General features: G+C 40.5%; 1 protein-coding gene and 1 long non-coding RNA gene across 2 annotated transcripts in view; one reads left to right on the top strand and one right to left on the bottom strand.

The window, feature by feature from the left end:
- The first annotated feature begins 5682 nt into the window (after nucleotides 1–5682).
- EXO5 (exonuclease 5) lies at nucleotides 5683–14167 on the top strand. The gene is made up of 2 exons (XM_077150121.1): nucleotides 5683–6088; nucleotides 9264–14167. The coding sequence occupies exon 2, from the start codon at nucleotides 9294–9296 to the stop codon at nucleotides 10404–10406; it is 1113 nt and encodes a 370-aa protein (XP_077006236.1). The 5' UTR covers nucleotides 5683–6088; nucleotides 9264–9293; the 3' UTR covers nucleotides 10407–14167.
- The window catches only part of LOC143674420 (uncharacterized), a 33186-nt gene continuing 25751 nt past the window's right edge, over nucleotides 12561–19995 (bottom strand). Inside the window, exon 3 of the long non-coding RNA XR_013171052.1 lies at nucleotides 12561–13026. This is a non-coding gene — a long non-coding RNA (uncharacterized LOC143674420). The remainder of the gene's footprint in view (nucleotides 13027–19995) is intronic.

Raw genomic sequence — 19995 nt, 5'->3', positions numbered from 1 at the left:
CTCATCTTCTCTTTACTTTTCCCCTTCCCGTATATGCTCTGACTAAATTAATATGTTAATTTGGACTCCTTAAGTAGAATGTAGAAGAAATCAAGTGAGGCTCCTTAAGTAGAATGTAGAAGAAATCAAGTGAGGCTCCTTAAGTAGAATGTAGAAGAAATCAAGTGAGGCTAGCTTAAGTCTCAAAGGGTATCTTATGGAATTCAGGGGCTGCAATACATGCTAACCATAAGCTGGGACCAGGACCTGAAGCTCATTGGGAAACCCAGAAGGTTTTCTCTCTCCATTTCTCACATCTGTTTTTGTTTACTGCTGCTGCTTCTCCTTTTTCTAAAAAAGCTATTTATTGTGTGGATTCAACCACACTTTCCCCTGGTACTTTATTGCATCTGGTAAACCACCCAGTATAACATGATTAGTTCGTCACAGTCAGTAATGATGTTGCAGATTATAAAGCTGAACATCACCTGAATTGTTAATTTTAGATTAATGTGAGGCCTAAACCACATTAATGAGACATAATTTCAAAAAGTAAGAAAACCTGGATAGGAAATCCAGGTTTAGGAAATGTTGGCAGTATGACTGGTGTTGTGGTGGGTTGATATGTTTGATAGGCAGCCTGAGTAAAACTCTTTGAAAAGGTGCCTGGTTTATAGCACCTCTGTTTCTTACATCTTCATTCTGGCTTATTTTTCATTCTCTGAGTTTCAGAGAGCAGTAAACCCATCCTTTCGCTTATGCAGTAGTCTTGTTCTCTCCAAATGCTTGGGTGAAGGTTGCAACATTGGGGCACACTGAGGAGACCACCTTTCTCTCGGCTCCATCCTCTCCAAGTATTGGGGCAGCACTCAGGATCTCTGCCATCTTCAAGGCACACGCTCAACTCCTTCAGAACAATAGAGTGATCACCAGGTTCCCCCCAGTCCCCATTTTATGTGCTCCACCCTCCCTGAGGCCAGGGACATGGAAACCCTTCTTGAACATCAAGGCAAAAGGCCCACCCTCTGCTTCTGGTGCAAACTCACCTTTCCCACATGGACAGGTGGGTTTGCTCTCCTGGCCGGAGATTTGTTGCCTTCAAATCTTAGCTTCTGCCTTTGAAGTAATTTTTCCTTCAATTTGTCCCTTTTCTGTCCGTTTTGGTCCATAATGGTAGTGATTACATTCGTACAGCTCTTGCAAGAAATTTGTTGGTTTTCCATGTAGTATACAGGGATCATATTCATCAGACAGTAGGATTTTCCACATCCTTTCTGGATAACTCCATCTTCAATCTTTGCTTTTTTCTGTTTTGGCTGAATGTTTCCATGTTTGGTTAAATCCTCATGTGGGGCCCTGCTCACTGGAATCTCCCTTTTTGTAAGCCCAGAATTTTCCAGGCCCTCAATTTCTGTTTTCTTTATATCCAAGAGTTCAGTTCTCAGCTTATCTGTTTCCTGTCGCATTTTACTAAAAGCTGCAAGAAGCCAGACTGCATTTTCCATATTTAGTTTGGTAGTATCTTCAACTAAGTACCCTGGCTTGGCACTTTTAAATTCTGCCTTTCCTCCAACACCGGCAGTCAATTTTGCCAAATCCTCTGCTAGTTTAAGACAAGGGTTACCTTCCTTACAGTTTGCAGTAACACATGCATTATTTCTCTCCAAATCCTAATTGGAAGTATCTTTAGAGTCCATACTCTACCAGCAGTCTCTTCAAAGCAATCCAATCCTTTCCTATTCATTGCCTCACAGTTCTTCCAGAGTCTTCTCCTTATTTATATAAAAGTCATTCCAACATGTTTGTTTTTTTCAAACTGTAACACCCACTTCTCTGGTACCAAAATCTGTCCTGGTTTGTTAATGCTGCCAGAATGCAATATACCAGAAATTGAATGGCTTTTTACAAGGGAATTTATTGAGTGTATTGATGGATTGATGACTTTGGACATTATACATGATGTCCAATGGATGGAGGTGGCTGAAGAATACACTGACGGAGAAGCAGAATGGTGAACTGTGATGTATACATATGATCAAATATTGCGCTCCTACAGAAAGGAACGAAGTCATGAGGCATACAACGTTGGAAATGAACCTGTGGGACATTATGTGATGCAAAATAAGAAAGAAACAAAAGAGCAAATATTGTATGGTCTCACTTAGAAAATACTTGCAAGAAAATTGGGGCCTAAATTGTAAGCTCTTATAGCAGTCACATTTACTCCTGAGTGGTAATTGTTATTTCTAGGTTTTGAGAGGCTGGCTATATATGTATAACCTACTATTTCCCTGAGACTTTGGGGACCTGTGTGACACCTAAGACTCAAAGTAGGAGTTCTGCAGTTCTGGAGGTCAGCATCACCACATATAACAACTGTTTAAGAAATTGAAAAAGACAGCAGGCTTCAATTAGAGTTAAGAATGGAGTTGATTGGGTCAGGACTAAGGTAAGTCAGAATATAGGAGTAAGGAGAACATTGTACTTTAGAACTTCACCTACTGTATGAGACCAAAGGAAGAGAAATTTATTTTGTCCAGAAACTAAATTTTTCTGTAGCACATAATCTAACTCCACCAGTATGGATAGATCATTTAAACAGCCGAAACACACAGAGCCAAGGATGGGAATGAGGGCTTGTAATTCTGTTTAAATTAAGGTAATGCCAGATATATTCCAGAGTATGTTAAGCAGATAATTAAAAAAGTATTGGCAAAGTCCCTTGAGGGATGGGAGAAAAAAATATGGAGCTATTAAACTTTACCATCAGGGAAGCACTGATACTGTCTTAAACATTAGAGACTCCTAAGTCAATAGGCCAAGCCCTTAATCTTGAGGCTTGCTCTTGTGAAGCTTACTTACATAGCAGAGAAGCTTCGCCTACTTATAGCCTACCTATAGTTATGCCTAAGAGTTCCTTTCAGAGGACCTCTTTTTTGCTCAGATGTGGCCTCTCTCTCTAAGCCCAACTCTGCAAGTGAAATCATTACACCCCTCCCCCCCGCCTTACATGGACATCCAGGGGTGAAAGTCTCAGTGAAAACGTGGAATATGACTCCCAGGTCCCTGGCGCTGGCACAATGGGATGGACAATGCCTTCCTGACCAAAAGGGGGGAAAGAATTGTAGCAAATAAGGTATCAGTGGCTGAGAGAGTTCAAATAGAGTTGAGAGGCTACTCTGGAGGCTAGTCGGACAAAGCTTCACCTAGACGTTGCTGCTTATCATGGTTTGCCAAACGCCAACCAAAACCATCCCTGCCAAACCTAAAGCACCCCTAGGGCTTTATCTGAGAGTCTACAAAGGTTCCATGCACTAGGATTACTTTCCAAAAAGTTACAACCTCAAGATGGGTTCCTAGGCCAGATAAGTACTGAACTTATCTTAGAGAGGGGCCAGCCTCTCTAAGAACATTAACTAGTTCTGTCCCCCATCCCACATAATCAACAGCCCTTTCCAACATGGAAAAGCTAGAATGAGCTTAGTCCAAATACTCCTAAAGACTGGGAGAAAGATCAAAGGAGATGGTGGAGTTATAACAGAAAATGTAGGATTTAACAAATGAGTATGACTGCTAAATCATTATATTGATATTCCTTTTAGTCTCCAATATCTTGGAGAAGCTAGAAGGAAAAACCTAAAATTGTGGAATTGAAACCCATACCATATTCTGAAACCTCCATAACTAATTGTTGTGGTGTGCTTTGAAATGTATTACTTTTCTGTATATATATGCTATTTTTCACACAATAAAAATGGAATTTATTATGTTATAAGTTAACAGGTTTAAGGCCATAAAAATGTCTGAACCAAGGCATCCAGATGAAAATAACTTGAGTCAAGAATGGCCAATGTCTGTCCCATGGGAAGGCACATGGATGGCATCTGCTGGTCCTTGTTCCTGGTTCTGTTGCTTCCAGCTTCTGGTGCCAGTGGTTTCCACTCGAAGCATCTGTGGGCCTTCATTTAGCTCTTCCAGGACACAGCTCTGGGTTCTGACTTATTGGCATCTCATGGGAAGGCACATGGTGATGTCTGCTGAGCTCTGCAACTCCAAATGTCTGTGTCTAGGTGTCTGCTCTCTCTATTGGCACTCCAAGCGCCCTCAAATGTCTGCAATCTCTGTCAGCTCTGAAGCAACTGTCTTTTCTCCAAAAGGACTTTTGTAGGCCTCTAGTAAACTAATCAAGACCTACCTTGAATGGACGGAGTCACATCTCCATCTAATCAAAAGGCCACACCCATAATTGCATGCGTCACATCTCCATGGGAACAGCCCAAAGTTTCCACCCTACAATATTGAATTAGGATTAAAAGAAACTTGGCTGCCCTCCACCCCAAAATTCGATCAGGGGAAAGGACATGACTTTTCTGGGGTACATAGCAGCTTCAAACCTGCACAGCTGTTTTCTCTTTTTTTCTCACTTCTAGTCTCAAAATTCTGGGGAAGAACTCTTATTGGCCCAGCTGGGTCAGGTGCCATCCCTTAAACAAATCAATTGTAGCTAGAGATCAGCAGTTTCCATGGTGTGTTAGTTTGAAACTATCGAAACTTTTGATTAGATTATTTTCTCGGAGATATGGCATGCCCAATTGTGGGTGTGACCTTTTGACAAGATGGAGATGTGACTCCACCCATTCCAGGTGGGTCCTAATCAATTACTGGAGTCCTTTAAAAGTGGAAACATTTTGGAGAGAGTTCAGAGCTGACCCAGAGGCAGATGCTTGGAGAACAGATGTTTCAGAGCTGACAGAGATATCAATGTTTCAGGGGATGCTTGGAGTGCTGAGCAAGAGAAAGCAAATGCCTAGACACGGCCAGAGCCCAACAGATGTCGCTATGAGCCTTCCAACGAGATTCTAAGAAAGTCAGAACCCAGGGTTGTGTCAGGGAGGAGCTAAGTGAAGGCCCACAGAAGCTTAGAGAGGAAAGTACTGGCATCAGAAGCTGGAAACAACAGAACCTGGAACAAGGATCAGCAAATGCTAGCCAGGTGCCTTCCCAGCTGACAGAGGTGTTCTGGATGGCATCAGCCTTTTTTTGAGTGAAGCTAACCTCTTTTTGGTGCTTTAATTTGGACATTTCCAAGGCCTTAGACTTGTAACTTGCAACTTATAAAATTCCTTTTAAAAGCTGGTCCATTTCTGGTATATTGCATTCTGCAGCTGTAGTAAACTAATGTAGGCTGTTTGATGGAGTGGTGGTGTGTAGGTGGTTGGAGGTGCAGAAGAGAAATTTTCAGGAGTTACTGTTCACAGATTTTCAAATCCTACCCATTCAATGCTAGCACATAGAATAAGAATTTTAGGATTGGGAAGAGTGTAGAAATTCATCTAAACCAAACTTCTCATTTTATAGATGAATAAATGGAGAATCCCCTTCTTTACTCATGTCCTTTTACCTGAGTCACACTTTTTTTTTGAGTCATATTTTTGAACATTTTTTTCTCCCAAGTTTTCTAGCCAGGTTTTAAAATACCTACCTACTCTGAATGACTGAACAAAGGGACTCTGTGCCATTCTTAAGAGGTTTACTTCTCAGATCTATTCCTGCCTCAAGACATACTTATAAATCGTGTTCTAGAACCTACTCCTGGCCTTTGCCTGTTATAGTACGCTGCGCCCCACCCCGCCCCCCCTCCCCCACGGCGCACGGGGAAAGGGAAACGCCCAGACCATTCTCGCACACAGGTCTGCCAGTAGGTCTCAGTAATGAGACGCCGCCAATGTGGAAGCTGGGAGATCGGTTCCGTTCCGAATTAAATGAGACACACAGACACTTAAGCCTGCATGGAAGCGACAGCACGGCTTTAGAAAGTTCCCAGGAGTCCGCTTTTGGGTCAGGGCTCCCGGCTCAGCCCTTCCGCGGGAAGGATTCACGCTGGAGCCACCGATCCGCGGCCGCTACGCGGCGCCGCGGGGGCCTCTGGGAAGGGGTGGTGTTAAGGCCTCCGGGACTGGTCTCCCCGCGGCTTTTTGCAAAGCGGAGACCGAAAGCCGTCTCTGGCAGCGCCCTTAAGCCAAATTCCTCCTGCGCGTAGGGGGCAGAATTCTGGAGCAGTTCCGAGGCCGGACTTGCGTGGGATGAGGCGTTTGGAAGCTCTTGCGAGGTTAGGGAAAAGCCGGCGAGTGGGGGTGTGGGTCTGGGGATGCAGTGTTTAGGAGTCCAGGCGTTTGTCCCCGCTGCCGCCGCGTGCCCCTGATTCTCTCCCCCGGCGGGGCTGTTCCAGGACTGGGGGTGGTCTCCCTCGCAGGCCAGGCCCCCGTAGGTTCTGGAGCCTTTGCCCTCGAAAAACCCTGAGGTCTGCTGGGACCCCTTCTCCAAGCAGGGGACTCTTCGCTCTTACTCCGGCTCCTCCAGGACGTGGTAGGAGGTGCTCAGTAAATGTTAGGGCTCCTGTGGCGCGCGGAGGGAGACTGTGGGTTGAAGGGGTCTCTCGGCGCCCACGGTCAGGGCTGTACCGAACTGGTCAGGATGTTGAGGGGGAAGGCAGATGTAGCCCCGTAGGTAATGGGAACCCATCCAAGAGGAAAACAGTCTCTGACCTGAGATCAGCCGGGGCCCTTGGCCTGAGGATGGAGCTGAAAGAACGAACCTGGAGGACCTTGGTTATCTTTTTACTGTTTTCCTTGGAGGGAGCAGAGACTGAATCAGTAATCCGGAGTATGGGGGAAATGAGGAATTGAAGGAGAATTTGCCCATAAAATTATTTTGTGTCAAAAAGATAGTAAACTACATTTTCTTCTGCGTAGAAAAGTCCAGGCCACAATCTGAATCTAAATTGACCACTTCTGGATTAGTGTTTTCTTCTTTCAAATGAGCAATTCTGCAAAAAAAAAAAAAAAAAAAAGCCCCCCCCCCCCCGCCCCATTTGTTTCTTCTCTACAAGGTAGTTCACTTATTAGGGCTACTCCATTTTGTATACAAAACAAGTAGAAGGTTCCTGTGTGATAGGAGCTTACTTTCTCTTTGAGGAGTTAATGCATACACGTGAACTAGTCTAAATCAGTGCTGTCCAGTAGAACTTTTTGTGATGAGGGAAATATACTCTATCTTTGCCATCCAATATGGTACCCAGTGCAACTGAATAACTGAAGTTTGTTTTATTTGTTTATTTAATTTAAATTTAAATAGCCATATGTGGCTAGTGACTACCCTGCTGGATAACCTAGATATAGATATTTAAAATAAAATATTTTCAAGGTCAGTTGATTTGGGTTTCGTGCCCTTCCCCTGAAAAGAAAGAAAATACACGTATTGATTGTCATTTAACTTAGTTTTTGGTAGAGAGCAAAGCTTCTCTCCAGCTTTCAAAGTTCACATAAAATTATTCATTTTGAAACTATTACTTAAAGCACATTTACAATTTAAGAAACTTGAATACATATGCAGTTTCTGTGTTTTATTACTACTGAAGTAGCCTATAAACCGATAAAGTTACAGGATATAAGCAAAAGTCTTGGCACTATATTATTTATGTTAAGAAATAACTTTGCTTCCAGCTATGTATGTTTTCTTACATTAATAACATTTAGACTATTGTAAAAATTAGCTAAGCACAGGGCAGTGCAGCAGTGGCTCAGTGGCAGAATTCTTGCCTGCCATGCCAGAGACCTGGGTTCAATTACCGGAGCCTGCCCATGCAAAAAAAAAAAAAAATTAGCTAAGTACAACTGTAACTAATAATACCGTTTTCAGGGCATCAGTTCTTCAGCTGTTATCATGGAATTTGGTGCATTCCACTTAGTCATTGCTTATTAGAATAACAAGGACAAGACTCTTGGCTCTTCCTTACCTGGATCAGCTTAAATTCTGTCAAATTATTTACTTTCCTGGCACTTAGAGTCAAGTATTAGTGAACTGGTCATACCTTGTTTTGTTTTGTTTTCTCTGTATTCAAGGTCAGACCTACGAAGAAAGCTTAAAAAGAGTACCTTTATAAGAAAATTTGCCTAATTTCTTAAAAATTAAAAATACCTGAGAGACAAGACAATCTAATATAATGTGTGGTCTTTGTTTTTTGGTTTAAAGAAAAGGTATCTGAGACATTTTTTAGGACCATTAGAGAAATTTCGATATGGACTGTAGTGCTAGGGAATTATTATTAATTTTATTAGACTTGGTAGTATTTTTGTGGTTGTACAGGAAAATGAGCTTTTGGGAATTGTATGTTGAAGCATTTAGATTTGAAGTGCTATGCTATGATGTCTATAATTTACTCTAAAATAGTTCATATTTCACTCCCAAAATGCACACACGAAGAAAGTACAGCAAAATGTCAACTGTTGTTAATCTATACGATGTATATGTGGTTGTTCATTGTTCTATCCTTTCTACTTCTCTGTACACTTGAAAGTTTTATGGCAAAAAGTTGAAACACAAGTGCCTGTGTTTCATAGTAGGGTAATGAGATACTGAGTGCGAAGCATTGGCTCAGGGTCTAACACACAATAACTGCACACTAAATATTAACTGCTATTTATAGCAAAAACAATAATATTCTAATAGTGCTTACTGATAGACATTTTCCATGATAAACTAATTTCTTGTGGAGGGAGAAAATAAACTTAGTGGGAAACATCTATTTTTATATTAGGAGGGTGAATTTATAAAGTCAATAGGAGTAGCTAAAAACCCAGCAAGAACTTTTTTCCGCATTACTGCTTTTTGTACGCAAGTAGATTTATTTGTATTTATCTCTAATGGGTTTTTGCCTTTTGCCGTATTGTGTTCCTGAGAACTGTGTTTAAAGACAGTGTTTGTAGAGCTGGTTTTTCTTGAGGAACAGTCTGTATTTGAGGTTTATTTTCCTGGTCAAGGACTCTGTATCAAAGAATTTGTAGGAGTGTCCCTTGGTAAAGTATCAAACATTGTCCAACATTTACAAATATCTATATTCACTTAAAATAATGAAATAATATTCCCAGTCAGGAGAAACTTGATGCAGAGAAAGTAAACATCAAATTTCCTTTTCAACCTGAAGAAGTTGAGGCCAAGGACAGTGATTTTCTTGAAGACACACTATTTGCTAGCAGCAGATCCAGGAATAAAATTACTTTTTCCAGTTAAAATACCTGCCAAGTAGGCAACTATGAATGAGCCCTATCGTTGTAAAATGTATCTGCACATGAGCTACAACTCTATTGTATTACTAATGGTCAATTACTAGGCTTCTGTAAAGAATGTAAATAACTAGTAATGATTCTTTTTGCCTTCTTGGAACTTGAAAGTGCTTTTGAGAAAATTTTTATTTGGATAATGCATTTCATTAACATGTTATGCAGGGCCTTCCTTGCCTAATCCAGAACTGTGCCATGGCAGAGACTAGAGAAGAGGAGAGAGTATTGGGGAACGCCTCTGGATTCTCAGACCTGAGTGACTCAGAGTTCCTGGAACTGGAAGAAACCCAAGAGTCATGTGCTTCAATTAGCAAGACTGGTCCTTCTTCTGAACTCCCAGAGAAGGATGGGAAACTCATAAGCTTACCCAAGTGGAAAAGAGGATTGGATGTCTCCTCACCCATGGAGCGATTCCACCTTAAATATTTGTATGTCACCGACCTGTCAACTCAGAACTGGTGTGAACAGCAAATGGTATATGGGAAGGAGTTTCCTGACTTCTTGACACCCGAGAAGGTAGCTATTTTGGAAACTGGTGCTAGCATCCACCTAGCTAGAGAACTAGAGGTTCATGATTTTGTGACTATCCCCATTACCACTAAAGAAGATGCCTGGGCAACTAAGTTTCTGAACATACTATCAATGATTTCTACCTTGCAATCAGAGGGGTGTATCAGAGAGTTTCCAGTGTTTGGGGAAGTGGAGGGTGTGCTTCTTGTTGGGGTGATTGATGAGCTGCACTATACAACCAAGGGGGAACTGGAACTGGTCGAACTGAAGACACGCAAGCGTCCTTTGCTCCCCTTGGAAGCTCAGAAAAAGAAAGACTGTTTTCAAGTAAGCCTATACAAATATATCTTTGATGCCATGGTACAAGGGAAAGTGACCCCTGCTAGCCTAATCCACCATGTAAAATTGTGTCCAGAAAAGCCACTGGAACCTTCAGTGCTGAGGTATGCGCAACAGGGAGGTTTCTCTGTGAAGTCCTTGGGAGACCTCATGGAACTGGTCTTCTTGTCTCTAACACTATCTGACCTCCCAGTCATTGATATTCTGAAGATTGAGTATATCTACCAAGAGACTGCCTCTGTACTGGGTACAGAGTTTGTGGCCTTTGAAGAGAAAGAGCTGAGAAGTAAGGTACAGCATTATATAGCCTACTGGATGGGCCACCGAGAGCCTCAGGGAGTTGATGTGGAGGAGGCTTGGAAGTGCCACACATGCAGCTATGCAGACATCTGTGAATGGAGAAAAGATGATGGAGTTCTCAGGTCTACCCTGGAGCCCCAAGCCAAAAAAACCAAGTGAATAGAAGGGGTGTCTTCAGGAATTTTTATCCTTCCTGCTCCTAATGTAGTCAACAAAGTAGAAGAGGACCAGTTTCTGAGCTTGGCTTTCATGGGCTGTTTTTATTTTGGATCTTTTCCTATTTTCTCAGCCTGTAACCACATCAAATTCAGGACCAGTGCTCAGGGATGAGTAGGAGAGATTTCGGGTTATGCTGTCCCTGGAGCTTTGCTGAAGATTGCCAAGAAAACAGAAGCTCCTCATGGCTGAAACAAAAGTATCCTTTGCAAATATTACTTTCCTAAGAACATTCTTTAGTTTCTGTTAAATCCCTTCCCTACTTTCCCCCAACCAAGGTTTTCTAAATTTTACATAGTAAAATAAAACGCTGTCCAGGACAGGTGAACTGGTGGCTGTTTTTCATAATCCCAATCTCTCAGAGATGACCACTACAAATAGTTTGGTGTGTATTATTCCAAACCTTTAAATACAAAAATACATAAACATATCTATGAATTAGAATTAGTGGCATGTCCAGACCAAGAATTTAAAATAAGCATAGTAAAATAATTTCAAAGAGGGGAAGGAAAGTGAACAAGAAATCATAAAAGAGTGACAGTATTAGATACGGAAAACATAATACATGAAGTAACATATAAGCTTGAACATTCATGTGCTACACAATCCAGCAATACCAATAATAGATATACTAAGAGAAATTCTTATACTATATGAACAGGAAATATAGACAAGAATATACATTATAGCACTTTCAACATCGCAAAACCTAGAAATTACCCAGACATCCACCATCAGAAGAGTGGATGATATTGTTACGACAGCCAAAACAAACGAGCTATGATGATATGCAACAATATGGATGGATCTTAGCAATTCAGTATTGACTGAAAAAAGTCCCCAAAGACTACGTACAGTATGATCACTTTTTATAAAGTGAGTGAAAAATAACAAAAACATTTTAAGGAAGGTAAGAAGGTGTAGAAAGGAATCTCAATGCATATTCGAAGACACTAGAGCCCTTAGTTACAAATATCACCAAAGAGGTCAGAAGAAAGAATGATGTGGACACTACCTGGAAGGTAAGGAGTTGTTCTTGGAGACACTACTGGAGAATTTTCTGAAGTGAGTGGATGGGGAGGGAAATTGGCTGGAGTAGAGTTTTTGTATTAACTGGAAGGTAAAGAACCAAGAGAATGTGGTTATTGTTAATGTGACTCCATGCTATAAATGAGCTGATAGAACTGGATAAAGTAGGTTACTGTTAGGTCGGGGGAACGGGGAAGGGCACTGCAACTGGAGATGCGGAGGCTGTGTCACCCCTCCCAGCCTGACTTCTGGAACTAATGAACTGCCCCTTCAGGACGTCATCTGACCTCCATCCTTAAAAGCTGCCTGCGCCAAAGCCCACGTGGGTGCTCACCTCCCTCCATCTTGGGTTTGGTGAGTTCTGCCCTGGAGCACAGAAATACCGCCCCACCCCCCCCTTAAAATTTCCTGGTGTACCTTTCTTCTTTCTCACCCTTTCGTCTCCTAAACCTTTCAGTTACCTCTGGAGGTCTTCTGAGTTACACATACTCTTATGGACAGTGGAAATCTTGTAATAACTGTTTCTGTTTACTGAGTGATTGTTATATGCCGGGCACTGTGCTAAGCACTTTTTGTCGTTAAATCTATATAGCCATTATTATCCCCGATGAGTGAACTGAGTCTTAGAAAGGTTGTATAACTTGTCCAAAGTCCCACAGTTTGTAGGTGCTAGACTCTAGCCCAGGTAAGTCTGACTACAGTGTTTATGCTCTTAACAATTATACTGTGAAATTTCTTTCTTGATGTTGTTAACCTTCCTGGACTGTACAGTATATTCTAGGCCCCAGGAAGTTTGGAATCAAACTGGACCATATAGGATAAACAGAATTAAGCTAACAATCTTCACGAAAATAACTTGTTCAAGATTCTGTAGCTTCATTTTAGTTACACTAACAACTTTAAGAAGAGGAAAAAATGGGGAATCAACTGGTTTCGGACAGTGGCACTATCAACATTCAGTAATTTTCTGAGATCTCAAATCCATATTTTAAGCTAACATCTTCTGGTTACCACTTAATGATTTCTCACAAGATAAATTTAGGCATCTGTGGTTGGAATATCTTTACTCCCCAGTATCACTGCTCTTGTTCTCCACAACAAATACCTCTCTGGTCTTTATCTTCCACATGTCTAATCATGTCTCACTCCCTTGTGAATTCTGCTTAAGTGCTTATGCTCCAAATTATGGACCTCTTGGATATTTGTTCAGTGAGTGGGTAAATGACAGGAGACATTGTCACAACAATCTATTTATTGATATATATATTTACTTCTTGGGTGAGGATGTAAGTGCAATACCTTAGTTAGGATTAGGCTCAACTGCTTATAATAGAAAATCCCAAAAGAATTTTGGTTGAACAAAATAGGAATTCATTTCTTTCCCATATAAAAGAAGCCTAGATGCAGTTAGTCTAGGTCTTGTGTGGCTGTCAGTTTAGCCGGGTTCCTTCTGTCTTGTTTCTGTGACATCAGCATGTATCTTCTATTTCATAGTCCAAAATGGCTGCCCAAGTTCCAATCAGCCAGCAGAAAACTGGAAAAGAAGGGCATCTTTTAAAGAACACTTTCTAAATTTGTACCACCACTGTCACATGCATATCGTTGGCCAGAACTTGGCCAAACAGTCAAGTAATACAGACAAGTAAACAGGCAATGACATAGCCATGTGATAAGAGCTACTATTGGGTAGTACAGGATACTAGAGATTCACAAAAGATCATCTCTGGACTTTGAGATCAAGAAAGCTTTCCAGTAGAGATGAAGACAGCTGAGATCTGAACAGAATGAATTAGATGAGAGGATTTGGACAATAATTGTCTAGCAGGGAATAGTATATGAAACAGAAGTTAGAAGAACATGGCAGGATCATTATATTAACATTAAAAATTTAGAGAATGCAATGAGAGGAAGTGGAGGAAATGAAGCTGGAGAGATAAGCAGGGCACAGATTATACAAGGCCTCATAAATCTTGTTTAAAATTTTGGACTCGGAGTTAATGGTTTTCCTGCCCGTTTGTCCCTAATTTCTCTCTTTCTCAATAACTCTGTAAAGTAAGTGGAAGCGAAATAGTATTCTAGAGAAAGATCTGATTTGTAAAAGTATATGTGTTGCAGAATGATTTCTCTCAGATTCATCTAAAATGGGTTGGGAATATTATAGTGGTGTCAGGACCCAGGCTACATGTTTTTAGCTACTCAAATGTAGGAGCAAAAAATACGGAGTGTGTGCCTGTGACTGCATGATTTTGGGTATGGAAGTGAGGCACAGAGAGCCTGTTGATGTGAGAGAAAGGGGAAGCTCCAACCCCTGGAGATCTGGATGAAGTAAAAGATGAGCTAGGGTTAATGCAACAGGAAGAATGGGAGTCTGTGTTTAGGAGTAGGAGGATTCTGGATGCACAGCTTTGGTTGGGATCTACTGGGTTAGGGCATTAGTATGTTTACAAATACTTTGATATTACAAGAGTTGCCATATAGAGGAGTACAGTGGTGTGGTTGCAGAAGTCTGTAGGAACAGGTCACTTTAAGTCAGTAGATGACACAAGGAGACACGGTAGTATAGTTAAATGACCTGCATTTTTGCTTTATTTATTTATTTGCATGGGCAGGTACCGGGAATTGAACCCTGCTTAATTTTTTTAAATTAATTTTTAAATATTTTTAATACCAAAAAAACACCAAACGCAAACATTCGTAACTTTTGATCATTCCGTTCTACATATATAATCAGTAATTCACAATATCATCACATAGTTGCATATTCATCATCATGATCATTTCTTGGAACATTTGCATCTATTCAGAAAAAGAAATAAAAAGACAACAGAAAAAAATTCATACATATCATACCCCTTACCCCTCCCTTTCATTGACCACTAGCATTTCAATCTTAATTTATTTTAACATTTGTTCCCCTATTATTTATTTGTATTCCATATGTTTTACTCGTCTGTTGATAAAGGAGCATCAGACACAAGGTTTTCACAATCACGTGGTCACGTTGTGAAAGCTTTATCATTATACAATCATCTTCAAGAAACATGGCTACTGGAACACAGGTCCACATTTTCAGGCAGTTCCCTCTAGCCTCTCCACTACATCTTGACTAACAAGGTGATATCTATTTAATGCGTAGGAATAACCTCCAGGATAACCTCTCGACTCTGTTTGGAATCTCTCAGCCATTGACACTTATTTTGTCTCATTTCACTCTTCCCCCTTTTGGTTAAGAAGGTTTTCTCAATCCCCTGATGCTGAGTCTCAGCTCATTCTAGGGATTTTCTCAATCCCTTGATGCTTAGTCTTTGCTCATTCTGGGATTTCTGTCCCACGTGGCCAGGAAGGTCCACACCCCTGGGAGTCATGTCCCACGTAGACAGGGGGAGGGTGGTGAGTTTGCTTGTTGTGTTGGCTGGAGAGAGAGGCCACATCTGAGCAACAAAAAAAGGTTCTCTTGGGGGTGACTCTTAGGCCTAATTTTAAGTAGGCTTGACCTATCCTTTGTGGGGTTAAGTTTCATATACACAGACCCCAAGATTGGGGGCTCAGCCTATAGCTTTGATTGTCTGCACTGCTTATGAAAATATTAAGAATTCAGCTTGGGGAAGTTGAATTTTCCCCCTTTCTCACCATTTCCCGAAGGGGATTTTGCAAATACTTTTTTATTTGCTGTTGAAATCACTCTGGGATTTTTTGGGGCATCACTCTGGACAAACCAACAAAATCTCATGTCCTACTCAAGGTTCCAGGTACTTACGGTGTTCAATTAAGCTGTCTACATAAGTTATATTAAGAAATGCACTAGTCAAAATATAAATTTTGTACCAAATAAACATTTTTTTGCTTTAGTCTCAGACATAAGATAAAATTTTTAAATATTAATTACCATCTATTTTCAGCACCCTGCAGTATTGACATTCCCTTGTTCTTCCTCATGCAAAAACATTTTTTAAATTTGTACATTTAGTCACTATCATTATACACTCTAAGCATTCCTAGATTATACCATCTGTCTTTATCGTTTATCTTTCTTTCTGATTTCATTTGTGCCCCCAGCCCTCCTCCCTCTATCATTCTCACATTCAACTTCATTCAGTGTTTTAACATAATTGTATTACAGTTAGGTAGTATTGTGCTGTCCATTTCTGAGTTTACATTCAGTCCTGTTGCACAATCTGTATCCCTTCAGCTCCAGTTACCCAATATCTTACCCTATTTCTATCTCCTGATGGTCTCTGCTACCAATGAAATTCTCCAAGTTTATTCACTAATGTTAGTTCATATCAGTGAGACCATACAGTATTTGTCCTTTTGTTTCTGGCTAATCTCACTCAGTATAATGTCCTTAAGGTCCATCCATGTTGTTACATACTTCATAACTTTATTCTGTCTTACAGCTGCATAATATCCCATCGTATGTATATACCACAGTTTGTTTAGCCACTCGTCTGTTGATGTACATTTTGGCTGTTTCCATCTCTTCACAATTGTAAATAATGTTGCTATAAACATTGGTGTGCAAATACCCATTTGTGTCCTTGCCCTCATGTCCTCTGAGTAGATACCTAGCAATGGTATTGCCGGGTCATATGGCAATTCTATATTTAGCTTTTTTAGGAACCACCAAACTGCCTTCCACAGTGGTTGTACCATTTGACATTCCCACCAACAGTGGATAAGTGTGCCTCTTTCTTCAGCACTTACCATTTTCTGTTTTACTGATAATGGCCATTCTGGTGGGTGTGAGATGATATCTCATTGTGGTTTTGATTTGCATTCCTTGAATAGCCAGGGAAGTTGAGCATCTTCATGTGCCTTTTGGCCATTTGTATTTCTTCTTCTGAGAATTGTCTGCTCAATTCTTTTTCCCATTTTGTAATTGGGTTGGCTGTCTTTTTGTTGTTGAGTTGAACAATCTCTTTATATATTCTGGATACTAGACCTTTATCAGATATATTTTTTCCAAATATCGTCTCCCATTGTGTAGGCTGTCTTTTACTTTCTTGAAGAAGTTCTTTGATGCACAAAAGTATTTAATTTTTGAGGAGTTCCCATTTCTTTCTTTCTTTCTTCAATGCTCTTGCTTTGGGTATAAGGTCTAGAAAACTGCCTCCTAATATAAGATTTATAAGATATTTCCCTACATTTTCTTCTATCAGTTTTATGGTCTTTTATCTAATGTTTAGGTCTTTGATACATTTTAAGTTAATTTTTGTAAGGAACCCTGCTCAGTTTTTGAAATACAATTTTTCTGGAATTGGCAGTGGGGATGAGAGAGAAACATACTTCAATAAAACTTGACATGGATCACTCATACCCCAGACATAGTAGAACATCATGGCCATCTTTCCATCTTCAGTGTCAGCTTTGCATCTGTGGGTATTTATGTGGATGGTTGTTCATTTGGAAGGAGTTCCATTTTCTTGTTTTAGGAATTAGGGACATTTAGCAATGTGGCTGTTGTCTTCAACAAGGAAGAGTGAGGACAACTGAACCCTTTTCAAAAGTACCTGTACAACTGAATGAAGCTGAATGTGAGAATGATGGAGGAGGGCTGGGGGCACAAATGAAATCAAAAGGAAAGATAGTCGTTAAAGACTGAGATGGAATAATCTAGAAATGCCTTGAGTGTACAATGATAGTAACTAAATGTACAAATTAAAAAATGTTTTTTCATGAGGAAGAACAAAGGAATGTCAATATTATGGGGTGTTGAAAATAGATAGTAATTCATATTTAAAAATGTTGACTTATGTGTGAGACTAAAGCAAAAACTTTATTTGGTACAAAATTTATATTTTGACTAGTTCATCTCCTAATATAACTTATATGGACATTTCACTGAACACCATAAGTACATGAAACCTTGAGTAGGGCATAAGATGTTGTAGGTTTTTACAGAGTGATGCCCCAATAAATCCCAGAGTGATTTGAACAGTGAATAAAAATGTATTTGCAAAGTCCCCTTGAGGGAATGGTAAGAAAGAGGGAAAATTCAACTTTGCTGTTTGGAGAAGGCCTGATATTCTTGCAAGCAGTGGCGACAACAAATCAAAAGGCTGAGCCTTCAATCTGGGGGGTTGTTCATATGAAACTTATCCCTGCAAAGGATAGGCTAAGCCTACTTAAAATTAGGCATAAGAGTCACCCCCAGAGAACCACTTTTGTTGCTCAGATGTGGCCTGTCTCTCAGCCAACATGGCCAGCAAAGTCACTGCCCTCCCCCTCTCTACATGAGACATGACTCCCAGGGGTGTAAACCTCTCTGGCAATGTGGGACAGAATTCCTAGAATGAACTGGGACTCAGCATCAAGGAATGAGAAAACCTTCTTGACTGAAAGGGGGAAGAGAGAAATAAGGCAAAATAAAGTGTCAGTGGCTGAGAGATTTCAAATAGAATCGAGAGGTTATCCTGGAGGTTATTCTTACACATTATATAGATAACCCCTGTTCTAGTTAGCTAGCTGCCAGAATGCAATATACCAGAAATGGATTGGCTTTTAAAAAGGGGGAATTTAATAAGTTTCTAATTTACAGTTCTAAGGCTGAGAAAATGTCCCAATTAAAACAAGTCTATAGATATGTCCAGTCAAAGGCATCCAGGGAAAGATACCTTGGTTCAAGAAGGCCGATGAAGTTCAGGCCTCTCTTTCTCTCTCAAGTGAAAAGGCACATGGGTGAACACAGTCATTGCTTCTCCCTCAGCTGGAAGGGCACATGGTGAGCACGGTGTCATCTGCTAGTTTTCTCTCCTGGCTTCCTGTTTCGTAAAGCTCCTTGGGAAGCGTTCCCCTTCTTCATCTCCAAAGGCCCTGGCTGGTAAACTTTCTGTTTCTCATGGCTATGTTGTTCTTCTCTGCTCTCTCTGAATCTCTTTCATTCTCCAAAATGTTTCCTCTTTTATAGGACTTCAGAAACTAATCAAGACCCACCCAAATGGGTGGAGACATGTTGTCACCTAATCCAGTTTATCAACCACTGGAGATGATCCAATCACAGACTCACACATACAGTATTGAATAGGGATTATTCTGCCTTTACAAAATGGGATTTTGATTAAAACATGTCTTTTCTAGGGGACATACATCTCTTCAAACCAGCACAACCCCCTTTTAGTTTAAGGTGTATTAGAGAGGCTAGAGGGAATGCCTGAAACTGTAGAGCTGTGTTCCACTAGCCATGTTTCTTTAAGATGATTATATACAGCTTTCACAAAGTGACTGTGTGATTGTGAAAATCTTGTTCTGATTCTCCTTTTATCTATGATATGGACAGATGAGTAAAACATATGGATTAAAAATAAATAATAGGGGGAACAAACGTTAAATTGGGTAGAGGAAAATACTAGTGTCAGTAAGAGGGAGGGGTAAGGGGTATGGTATGTATGAGTTTTTCTTTTTTCTTTTTATTTCTTTTTCTGGAGTGATGTAAATGTTCTGAGAAATGATCATGGTGATGAATATACAACTATGTGATGATATTGTGAGCCATTGATTGCATAGGTATGGTATGTTCATACGTTAAGAATGTTCATGTTGTATGTTGACTGGCTTTATTACTAGAAATTTTTAAAAAAGGACCTGTACAGAAATGTAATACTATAAAGCAACATGGTCTCAGTAGTTAAGTATTTTAGTTTCCTAGGCTGCTCAAGCAAAGGTTGGCTTAAACAATGGGAATTTATTAGCATACAGCTTGAGGCTAAAAGAAAGGGCAAATCAAGACATCATCTAGGCAATGCTTTCTCCCTCAAGCCTGTGGCTTTCTGGAGCTGGCTGGTGGTGGAGATCCTTGGTCCTTAGGGTGCCGATGTGAAAGTATTATGTACCCTAGAAAAGCCGTGTTTGAATCCTGATCCAATCTTGTGGGAGCAACTGTTTCTTTTAATCTTGATTCAATTCTGTAGGTTGGAATCTTTTGATTAGATTATCTCCACAGAGATGTGATGCATCCAGTTGTGGGTGTGATCTTATGACTAGAAGACGGTGTAACTCCACCTATTCCTAGTGGGTATTGATTAGTTTACTAGAATCCTTTAAAAGAGGATTTTTGGAGAAAGCTCAGAGCAGACAGAGCCTACAGAAATGAAAGGACTGACAGAGAGAGAGCCAACAAAAACTTCAGAGCTGATAGAGAGAACAGAGACACAGATGTTTGGTGATGCTTGGAGCCCAGCAGACGTTACCATGAGATGTTAAGCAAGCCAGAACTGGAGAGAGCCAAGGGAAGCCAAGAAATGAAAGCCAACCCTGGAGAATCAAAGTGAGGGACCCTGAAAGGAAAAGAGACTGAAGATATCAGAGCCCAGGAGCAGAAGACCAGCAGATGCCAGCCACAGCTCACAGGGGTGTCCTGACCCATTGGCCTTCCTTGAATTAAGGTATCTTTTTCCTGGATGCTTAATTGAACATTTTTATAGCTTAGAACTGTAAACTTGTAGCTTATTAAATTTCCCCTTTTAAAAGCTGTTCTGGTGTATCACATTCTGGCAGCTTTCAGACT

This window comes from Tamandua tetradactyla, chromosome 2, assembly GCF_023851605.1.
Source record: "Tamandua tetradactyla isolate mTamTet1 chromosome 2, mTamTet1.pri, whole genome shotgun sequence".
Classification (NCBI taxonomy): Eukaryota; Metazoa; Chordata; class Mammalia; order Pilosa; family Myrmecophagidae; genus Tamandua; species Tamandua tetradactyla.
The sequence above is the reverse complement of the archived record's forward strand: the minus strand, read 5'-3'. Positions and strand labels throughout refer to the sequence as shown.